General features: G+C 43.5%; 1 protein-coding gene across 1 annotated transcript; it reads left to right on the forward strand.

Moving 5' to 3' along the window:
* The first annotated feature begins 5,357 nt into the window (after window positions 1–5,357).
* Window positions 5,358–10,601, forward strand: LOC133913532 (DNA replication licensing factor MCM4-like). The gene is made up of 18 exons (XM_062356711.1): window positions 5,358–5,568; window positions 5,683–6,396; window positions 6,491–6,619; window positions 7,194–7,275; window positions 7,373–7,505; window positions 7,606–7,677; window positions 7,784–7,906; window positions 7,986–8,099; window positions 8,185–8,397; window positions 8,495–8,593; window positions 8,679–8,839; window positions 8,921–9,017; window positions 9,169–9,330; window positions 9,408–9,488; window positions 9,625–9,703; window positions 9,797–9,933; window positions 10,029–10,079; window positions 10,166–10,601. The coding sequence occupies exons 1-18, from the start codon at window positions 5,535–5,537 to the stop codon at window positions 10,238–10,240; spliced, it is 2,556 nt and encodes an 851-aa protein (XP_062212695.1). The 5' UTR covers window positions 5,358–5,534; the 3' UTR covers window positions 10,241–10,601.
* The last annotated feature ends 825 nt before the right edge of the window (window positions 10,602–11,426 follow it).

Here is an 11,426-nt window from a genome sequence, read left to right on the forward strand (position 1 = left end):
GGATGTAGACTGGATGAACGTCATGCTCCAGTGGTTCGACCCCTGTTCAGCGAATGGACGACACATCCGCCTACATGCCCGAGTTCCTGTCAGATCCGCGAGGACCCATGAAGAAGTGGATCCTCCGGTTCCAGGTACCTTGCAATTTACCTTCCCATTTACTTTATGATTTCAAAGATATTTTACTCATCATCATTTGCATTACTTCAAGCCTGCATACATCCACCCGGACGTTGTTGTGTACTCGATCTTGAGGCACTTGGAGGCCTATTTTTTGTTGTTGTTCGGCTGGGTTATGTTCACTAGTGGCCAAGGCCACCTGATGTCGAGGACCCTTATTCTGTACGCGAGGAGGATCACAGATGCGGAACCCGATGATGTCCCCCAATTGAGCTGGGCCTCCATTGTCCTAATGGCGACGTATCGAGCCTTGTGCGACGCGTGCACGGAGGAGCCACAACCCACATTTGCTGGGTGCCCACTCCTACTGCAGTTGTGGTCATATGAGCACCTTTTGGTCTGTCTCCGTTGTGCAACCGCGACGAGGACTACTGGCTTACGAACGAGCTGCTCGTCTTCGACATCTACGTCAAGGAGTACTCACCCCCATCGCGTGATGAGGCAGTTCAGCCGCTTCAAAAGGTGTTCTCCCTCATCAACGTTCACACGGTTCTAGGTCACATTCACATTTAACTAAAATTAAACATATAATCCATATCATTCATCTCATTTATAGTCTATCTAACACAGTTGACTTGAAGGTATACACGTAAGGGCCAACCGGGTGGCAACCTCTAGGAAGATCACTTGGCGCCATACGTCTTGGCATGGGCTCATGCCCTTGAGGATGTCGTCAAGGATCCTCGTCCTTTCAATGACCCGAGCTTCGAGGAGTACCTACGGTGGTACGTCCTGCATACACATATACGGGTCACCTACACTCCAGATACTATCTGGCAGCACGTCACTTCGACTACAGAGGCCTATCGGGCTATTGGGATTAGGACGCTGCATTAGCGGTATGTTTAATTAATGTCATATAATCCCATAAGAACCACTATAAGCATAAATTCTCATTTCATGTTTGTTTCAACATGCCGATATCATATACGATATCCATAGGGACGCGACTGGAATCATGGAGCACCTCAGTCAAGGGATGCAGCTTAGTGCGGCAGATGTAGTGAGATTTGTCAAGTGGGTTTTCGATAAGACCGCGCGGGCCCTGAAGCTTACCTCATGCCGATCCACCGCAGACGTCGTCGGTGCTCCTTCCAGGTTGGGTGGGGTCCATGCAGAGTCGTCTAGGAGGTTTGATGTGCAACAACCTCCACTGGGACCGGCATCCACACTGCCACCTCCACCACGGCCTCTAGGGCCGGACACAATATGTACATATTTTTCATATGCACAGCGGTTAGCGATATTTTTTTGTTACTGATGCATTAATTTCAAAAATTATATTAGGTGCACCTACATACTTATCGACACTGACACCTGGACCATGACCAGTGCTGACACCTTCACCGTTAGCATGCCTCTTAGGTAATAGGCGCCAATATATTGCCGCATTTAATATGTTCAATGGTATATCTAATATAATCATCCGTCCACAGGTTACTACGGTGATGAAGCTGGGACGTCTTCATTTGCACCTTGACCATTCGCACGTCCATCGTTCAGACCTCCACCATTCGCACCCTACTTCAACACTCATGCCTGGTCGTCTACTGCTGCACCTGCATACCATACAGGTACGACATTGCATATTATACCTATACATTCATTTCCACATTTACCTTTGCTTTTATAACTTACATGTTTGTTTCATGATGCATATTCGATTCGTGAACTAGTCTTACATATTCGGACGTGTCTACTTTCTATGTACTACTTACCATGTCATTACTGCATTTCTTAATCCCACGTTACCGCACACTAGTTGCATTTCTTCAATAGGTTGACCCATTCCTCGTCCTCAGCTTTAATGTCGAAGTCGATCCACATTATGAAGTCACAAAGCCTAATGGATGACTGTACGCATGATTTAGTTCCTATCTGGAACAAAAGTGATAAATCATGTGAAGTATGACATAAATTAAATACCCTATGACACACAAACGAAGGATCAATGTTTGAGCATCGAAAGAATCTCCTCCCATAGGTTTCGAGCTCATAGGATACCTTCATTTCGCATACAATTCCGAACTTGTACAACAGCGGTGGTATACCAAACGTAGGCATACCAGAGCTCACCATTTCGTATTTTTAATTTATTTGTTAGTTATTTATTAAGCTTTATTACATATTAATTATGATATTTAATATTTATTTAAGATTTCTTACATAATCGAGGACTCGCACTTTGGTACAGAGCCATAACGTAGCAGTGAAGGATCAATAAATCTACGGCGGGATCTTCGAGTACAGGCTTTCCATAGACACCTATAACGATCCATATAGCACTTAATGCCTCCTTATAGGTTGTGCATAAAGGAAATGATGATCTCTTTAAGAAGAAATACCTAATCCAAACCATGGCCAAATTGCATACAAGACCATTTTATTCTACGTTAACCTCTCCACTCCAACATGTAACCACTGACGACATTAGGGCCCTCTTGTACGAACAATGTCAAACGTATCTCAAGGTGTGTGAACTGGCTGACCATCCTTCTATGCTAGGTTTCTCTAGGAGGCAAAGAACAATAGTGATATTGCCCGACCAGTATGCATCCCACATTCTGGTTTGTCATTTTCTATTTGGTCATACTACTTACCGTTTTTTCATTAATTCGAATGCTCCTCTTTTGCGTTAGGCATTCCCGAAAGACGCATAGTTGATCAACAAAACAAATCACAAACTTCTTGTGATGTATATGCTCTTCGACGGAGTGTGATGCCTGGTTCGTGTAGAAGACAATGACGTTCAACGAACCTAAGGGGTACATGGGTGTCATTTACTACTCACCCATAAATTGATAAGGACAATGAGGATGATGATTTCATGCCCTTAATGCCCCGACGTTCCAGCAGCAATATATGAGAAAGTTTAAGGAACACAGAAGAGGACGTTCACGTACCACATCGAAATGGCGTACAACCGACAAGGAAATAGGACATGCTACTACCATGCTAGCTCAATATGACGATGACAACGACACAGATTTCATACCACAACGACCCCTCCCTCCGAGGCCTTCATCTCCGGAGGACATTAATGACCTAAAAATAATGATGGATTTGCTAGTACCCATCCTTACAACTTCACATCACCACCTCGGAGACGACAACCATCTTACTCTGATAGCATTGACTCGCACAACTAGCATTCTTCCGCTAATTTGCGCTGCCACTTTCCTCTGTCATCCTGAGATGATCTAGATATTCAACATCTATCCACTAAGAACTATGCAAATGCCAGCCACGACTATTTCTTTTGTTTACATTTCCATTTTATTAATTTAGTTCGATGAGTATATGGTTACTGTTTTATATTAATGTACTATGTGTATGAACTATTTATGAACTTTATGTCTAATTAATGTGATGGTAAGTTTATTATATTAGCGTACTATCCAAGTACAATAAAGCTTTAAGCATAAAAAGACAACACCTCTATCGTGAGTCCGGCTTTAGACATAAAGTGACAACACGACTCAGCTTTAACCATGAAATGACAACACCGCTGTCCTAACGCAGCCTGTAGACATAAAGTAACCATACGACATAGCTTTAATCATAAATTAAATAACAATACATCTATCCTGACACATGAAATCTCTACCTAGCATCAATTTTACAACTTTTCCATCTTTCATAGGAAATCCTATGCTCCAACTCCCAGCCAAGCCCATGCACTCAGTCCATACACTAGCCCCCAGCCACCATAAATAACCCCATCCTTATATATGGATAGACCACTCCTTCCTCAGCTCTCCCAACTGCAATGTCTTTTTCACTTCTACCAAGCCCATCTAAGAAATATTGGGGATTTTCGTCTCTCAGGGGGTCAAATCGCTAATGTGCTTCTGTGGCGTCCTTGTAGGCTTGCGAGTCAAGAACATCTCCTATAGTTATGACCTACATTTCTCCATGTGTACCAACTACCAATACAAGCCTCAACATGGACCGTATGAGTACCCACCGGTATAGTGACATAGATCACTCATATGACACTTCCCAAATGATTTCATGCACTATTTTACTAATCTCACATCTTGTTTCAATTTTTCAGTCTCCTCCACCTATTTGTGACTTCATGGAATGACTTGACATGGAGCAAAATAAAGAACAGAAACGGTGGGTCGATATGAGCATACGGTGGAGGAGGGAAGCGTACGAATATCAGGAGTACGAGCAACAATAGGAGGAACTATGGTGAAGCGGTAGAAGGAGGAGCACATGAGGAAGGCAGCGAAGGAGCTCGCCGCGACTCAAACACACGAAGCAGAGAGGAAAGGAAGCGGGAGAGGGCCCGTCGCGCTAAGGTGGGTGGGCTCGATGCTCTGAGAAAGAGTAAATATCCTAGGTGCGCTCAGTAGATAGCATGTACTGTAACCCGTATATTTTCATTCACTAAGGCATGTTAGGATTAGCAGCGGCATACTGTTAGATTAGTCTTTAGGCGTACCGTATATGTCAATGATTATTGTCGTAATGTTTTTATGGTTAGGATCAATTCACACAGTAACGACAAACCCATGTCTCATGTAATGTTTGTCAGCGTATATAACATCCGTACCGGGTTTTATGCTAATAGTGCTTCACAATACAATTATTCGAAAAATTAGATTTTGTATCCTCCCAATATTACGTCAATAAAAAATTACTCATACAGTTTGATATAAAATAAATAAACAAATATTGATAAATTTACATCGATATAAAATTTTCAAAAAATAACTACTCCGCGATGTCGTTTTGACCACTTTTTACACAACTAATATTTTTTTCACTGAATAAATATGCACTATTTTTCAAATTGACATATACAAAATTTAAATTAAAAATTTACAAGCAGTGGGGCTAACCACCTTCTAGGAGGGCGGTAAGAGATGTTGCACCACGGGCGCTCGGGAGTGGGGCTTACGTGCCCATTAAAAGTGCGATAAGGACTAACCACCTTTTCAGAGAGTAGTAAAGGCCACCCATGCTATGCTGCCATCAGCTCTGTTAGAGGATAATAAACGTTTATTTGTGCAAATATTACCAGTAAAACTATTTATTTAAATATTAATAATAAAAAATATAAAAATAAAAATCTAGTCCAATCTAATCTTCACGCGCACGGCCCACTCTGTCAAGCGTGAATAGGCCTAGTTGCCCAGCCATATCAAACGCGGCTCGTCAGGTGCCGCTCGCATCAATTGGCGGGAAACGCTGCCCTCGTTCCCGCCATTCCCTTCTTCCGGCCGCCGCCACCTCCCGCCATTTTACCTCGTCCCCCATCCTTCCCGTCTCCCCCTCCTCCTCCTCCTTCTCTCTCTCTCTCTCTCTCTCTTCACTGCGCCTGTTGTGTCTGAGCGCAAGCCATGGCGTCTAACGGCGGTGGCAGCTCCCCACCCTGTAAGATCCTACCGCTGCTGAGGATCACATTCATTCTTTCATTGTAGATAAATTTTTTGTTTGATTTCGATTCGTGTGCGAAAAAACTTAAATCTTTTCTGTTGATTTTGGCAGCCATGTCGTCACCGGATGTCCGGCCGTCGAGCCCCCTCCCGGCCACCAACTCCTCCCCTCCACAGTCCGCGCGCCGCACCGGCGGGCGGCGGCGGCGTGGCTCCGCCAGCCCGTACGCCTCGTCCCCTTCCCTCGGCGGGTTCGAGACGCCGCCGCACCCTGGCCGCCGCACGCCATCCGGCGCTGGCGCCACCCCGCAGCGCCAGAACTGGACGGGCCGGTTCCCGCCGACCCCCTCCACCCCCATGTCCACCGACGACATCCCACCGTCCTCCGATGCCGGGGACGAGGACACCCTCGAGACCGACGGCGGTGGCGCCGGCGTCGACGCCACCCCGGTCTTCGTCTGGGGCACTAACATCAGCGTGCAGGATGTCAACGCCGCCATACTGCGGTTCCTGCGCCACTTCCGGGAACCCCGCGACGCCGGCCGCGTCGACCCGGTCATGGACGAGGGCAAGTACATGCGCGCCATCCACCGCATCCTCGAGCTCGAGGGCGGGGAGTCACTCGACGTCGACGCGCACGACGTCTTCGACCACGACCCCGACCTCTACAGCAAGATGGTGCGCTACCCGCTCGAGGTGCTCGCCATTTTCGACATCGTGCTCATGGACCTCGTCGCGCGCATCGAGCCGCTCTTCGAGAAGCACATCCAGACCAGGATCTACAACCTCAAGTCGTCCATTTGCTTGAGGAATCTCAACCCGTCTGGTAATTGCTTACTTTGCGCCAAGGCTTTCAATGTTCGAACTTGTTTGTGGGTGTCCATTGTTCGATCTGATTCGTGATTCCCCTTCTGTTATAGATATCGAGAAGATGGTATCCATCAAGGGTATGATAATTAGGTGCAGCTCGGTCATACCGGAGCTCAAGGAGGCCGTGTTCCGCTGCCTAGTTTGTGGTTTCTACTCGGAGCCTGTCATGGTTGATAGAGGTATAATATAATGCTAGTATGAAATATTTACATGGCGCAATGCTGTATTTTGGTCTTTTTTTCATTGAAATCCAGACATTTGAATAATCAGTCCATGTGCCTTGAATTCTTCAGTTATTGCTTAGATATTGTAAAACCGTTGTGTTGATGAAAGTGTTCACTTCAATTGTCCTTGTATGCTACTTGTCATGATGATCAATCTCTTGTGCAATTGTTCTCTGAAACTTTTGGACCTTAGCTCCAAAAAAGTATGCCATATTGAAGTAAATTTGATACTTCAACATATTATGTGTCTGCTAGTTTTTCTTTCTGCTGGGCATAATTTTTCGTTAGTTACGACATTTTGGAAATTGTTTATCTCTTGGTAGTCCCAGGCTTTGAGGTTTTCTTACCTTAGAACTGTAGCTGCTGTGAAAATGCATAGGAGTATTTTTTTTTTATCCAGGAGTATACGATTTTTATTCACTTCTCCTGGTTGATATGGAAAGAAGTGCATGTTATATGAAGATGGTTTAATATTCATTTATTTGTATTGTTTTATCGTGAAACTAATATCACGGTTTTGCTTTCGTAGGAAGAGTAACTGAGCCGCGTGTTTGTCTGAAAGAACAATGTAAAGCCACAAATTCTATGACGCTAGTGCATAACCGATGCAGGTAGCTATGCTTTTGTAGCTGTTTTTTGTCTTTGCTAGCATGCTTAATAGATTCGTAGTCCTAACTTTGGATGTAACATTTTTTGTTACACGACTAGATTTGCAGACAAGCAGATCATAAAGTTGCAGGAAACACCAGATGAGATACCAGGAGGTGGTACACCGCATACAGTTAGTGTCTTGATGCACGATAAGCTTGTGGATGCTGGAAAGCCTGGAGATAGGGTTGAGGTTAGGACTCGAACCTTTTTCAGTGATCAATACCGCAAATCTTGGCATGTGGTTCTTGTTTATGCAAACTGTCAATTTACCTCCTTCGCTTCTATTACAGATCACTGGAATATATAGGGCTATGAGTATTAGAATTGGACCAACTCAAAGGACAGTGAAGTCTATATTCAAGGTTAAGAATACAGAACTTTATTGCATTGTCATCTTTGAATTCCTTCTCATCAAAATTGCTTCAAATCTTGTGCTGAAGTATTGTCTGATGATATCCCTTCATTCAGACGTACATTGATTGCCTTCACATAAAGAAGACAGACAAGTCCAGGCTTCATGTGGAGGACACCATGGACACAGATAACACCAATGCTAGCAAGTCTTCTGAAGAGAACTTTCTTAGCGATAAGGTGTCTTTTAATACCCTTACCTTCTTAAATGGCACCCTGTGTTGAATTCTTGGTAACACTCATATTTTCTGAGCTGCAGGTTGAGAAACTAAAAGAGCTTTCAAAGTTGCCTGATATCTATGACAGATTGACCAGATCACTGGCTCCGAACATATGGGAGTTGGATGATGTTAAAAGAGGCCTCCTTTGCCAGGTAATTTCATGTAATATTTAGATGTCGTTTTGAAAGTTTGTGAAATAGCTAACCCATAACATATCGTATGCTGTTCTATGTCCAGCTTTTTGGTGGCAATCCCCTAAGGCTTCCATCTGGAGCTAGCTTCCGAGGTGACATCAATATTTTACTTGTTGGTGATCCTGGGACGAGTAAATCCCAGCTTCTCCAGTACATGCATAAATTGTCTCCTCGTGGTATTTATACAAGTGGTAGAGGAAGTTCTGCTGTTGGTCTTACTGCTTACGTTGCCAAGGATCCTGAGACTGGTGAAACTGTAAGTTTTCCTTGAATCATTCACAATGTTGCTTTGGTTCCTTTTTTATCTTACTGAATTGCTCCGATGGCCTCAACCATAACCTGGTAACTTTCAGGTTCTTGAGAGTGGAGCACTTGTTTTGAGTGACAAAGGTGTTTGCTGCATAGATGAGTTCGATAAGATGTCTGACAATGCCCGAAGCATGTTACATGAGGTATTTCTCGTTGAAATTTTCCAGTACAATTTGGCTGCCAAGATACGATTATCCATGTATGCTAACTCTTTTGTGATTATTGTAGGTGATGGAACAGCAGACAGTATCCATTGCAAAGGCCGGAATAATTGCATCTTTAAATGCTAGAACATCTGTCCTAGCATGTGCGAATCCTACTGAATCACGTTACAATCCAAGACTTTCTGTAATTGACAATATCCACCTTCCTCCAACACTGCTTTCAAGGTAACTAACTACATGCTTGGCTGTTTCAAAGTGAATGAGTGGTGTGGAAATGTTCAACTCTTGTCACATCTTAATATGCAGGTTTGACCTGATTTATCTTATCTTGGACAAGGCGGATGAGCAAACTGATAGACGCCTGGCTAAGCATATTGTTTCATTGCATTTTGAGAATCCAAATGTAAGACACCAGACTCAACTTTTATACCTGATGCTTCAGTTACTTCTTATGTTTGATGAAACAAATAACGTGCAACAGTATACAAATTACAACACTATTCTTAGTGTATCCTGTGCCTTATTAGTTGCACATTCATCATCCTGTTGTGCAGTTAGAGGAGCATGAGGTCTTGGATTTGCCCACATTAGTTGCATACATAAGCTATGCAAGGAAGTATGTTCACCCACAGTTATCCGATGAGGCTGCAGAAGAATTGACTCGTGGCTATGTTGAGATGAGGAAAAGAGGGAATAGCCCAGGGAGCAGAAAGAAGGTAGCGTCTCTGTTTTACTATGCTATTAGTACTTTGAATGGTGAGAAGCCCCTAATATATTGCTGCTTGGTGGATAGGTCATAACTGCAACAGCTAGACAAATAGAGAGTTTGATTCGTCTCTGTGAAGCACTGGCCCGAATGCGGTTCTCAGAAGTGGTAATCGTTATTTCTGAATCCTGTTTCTTATTTTCTTGAACACGCAGGAGAACTGAATCATGGTTACTGATTATTGTTTATTTCTATTACAAATTATTATTCTTGTTACTGATAAGTTTGCTCTTGCTGTCTACAGGTCGAAGTGCGAGATGTTTTGGAGGCCTTCAGGCTTCTTGAAGTTGCCATGCAGCAATCTGCAACAGATCACGCAACTGGTCAGATAAACTTGCTTGGCTTTGTTCTTCATGCCCTTTTATCCTTGTAACCATTGTTTCTAGTGCTGATGGTATTTTTATGAATCACAAAAGGTACGATTGATATGGATCTAATCATGACGGGAATATCTGCAACCGAAAGGCAGAGACGTGAAAACCTCATTGCAGCAACCCGTAACCTTATCATGGAGAAAATGCAGCTTGGAGGTCCCTCAATGCGTATGATGGAGGTAAAGAAACCTCTGCTTTTCGTTCCTGCCTCTTTCCTTGTTAGCATCATTATTTGCCTCAGCAGTGAGCTAAGTGTTCGTTCTGACTAATGCAGTTGCTGGAAGAACTGAGGAAACAGAGCTCTATGGAAATTCATCTGCACGAAGTAAGTTTAAACTGTAGTTTGCACCACCTTTTTTATTTATTTGGTAGCTTGGTATATGCTAATGTATGCATGGAAACTTTTCACAGCTTCGCAATGCTCTTGGCACTCTGATGACCGAGGGTGCCGTAGTTATCCATGGAGACAGCGTCAAGAGAGTTTGAATCTGCGGCATTTGATGCAGCCATGCTTCTCACTCAAAAAGTCAAAATCTACCATGTCCTTGACCTGACCTCTCTCCGTTTCAAATGGCAAAGATTTGATCAGTTGTAGAGCTCAGAAGGGCGGAGTGCTAACCTATTTGGTCAAAAGTTTAAACAGGTCCTTCCTGATTGTGTAACTCCCTAGATAGTAGTGTATGGTAGCTGTAGATTTTCCTCAAAAGCAGTATGTTCTTGCGATGGTTGATTTTACTGAAACAAGGTTACTTTTATCAGAGAAGAATGCCCGGTGTCAGATGTTACTGAACTGTATGTGTAGTATGTGCTGGTTGGTGTTTGAGGTTCATGCATATTATTGATCCCCTTGGTACTTTATTCACATTCTGTATCTGCTTGGATCCACCTCACATTTTCTCTTGTTTGGTGGGCTCCTACTCACATGTACACAGACTGAGGTAATGGTATTATTCATGTCTGCTTTGTGCAGAAACACAAACCTGAACATTCTAAACTAGTGACGGAGTGGTAGGAGAGCGACGGTATCAAGTACATGCACATCGGTAAAATCAGTTGAGGCGCATCAGAAGAGATGCAGACGAGGGGACAAGACTTGATGTGCGCCGGCCATCCTCCGCCCAATCGCAATGAAGACTTGACGTCGTGCATTCTTGTCGCCGGAAACGAAGAAGATGCATCCATAGGTCAATGACGCGGACAGAGCATGCATGAAGACAACAACATATGTACCGTTTGCATTTGCATAGATCGACATGGCAGTGCAAAGTTGATGCATCAGTTGATAGCGGCCGTCATTACTTGTTTGAAAAAAGGTAACGGACGTCATGCAAAAAATTGAAGCAAAATAAAAGCAACTGCATAGATACGGATCAATTGAGCTAAGAATCTCTATACCAGCGCCAATGGGCCTATAATTTAAATAACTTGCGCTTCGACTCTCGTGGAATTGTGCCAAACAAATTGAGCTTGATGGCTTGCTTTGCGTTGAAGATTGTATCCACATGCTAAGGATTAAGTTCAAATAATGTCCATGTTCTTTCGTATCGAATTCTGGAGTACATGAATTTACATACTTTATTCAAATGGTTGTTACACGCAGAGAATCATGGATAATTTTTTTTTTCGAAACCAGTTCTCACCCCACATGAATATCATAGATTTTTATTGTAGA

This window comes from Phragmites australis, chromosome 1 (assembly GCF_958298935.1).
Source record: "Phragmites australis chromosome 1, lpPhrAust1.1, whole genome shotgun sequence".
Lineage (NCBI taxonomy): Eukaryota > Viridiplantae > Streptophyta > Magnoliopsida > Poales > Poaceae > Phragmites > Phragmites australis.

Coding starts and splice junctions, on each gene's coding strand:
- LOC133913532 (XM_062356711.1), top strand. CDS start 5,535: ATGGCGTCTAACGGCGGTGGCAGCTCCCCACCCT. Junction 7,907..7,985: donor AGAACTTTCTTAGCGATAAG/GTGTCTTTTAAT, acceptor TCTGAGCTGCAG/GTTGAGAAACTAAAAGAGCT. Junction 8,840..8,920: donor CCTCCAACACTGCTTTCAAG/GTAACTAACTAC, acceptor CTTAATATGCAG/GTTTGACCTGATTTATCTTA.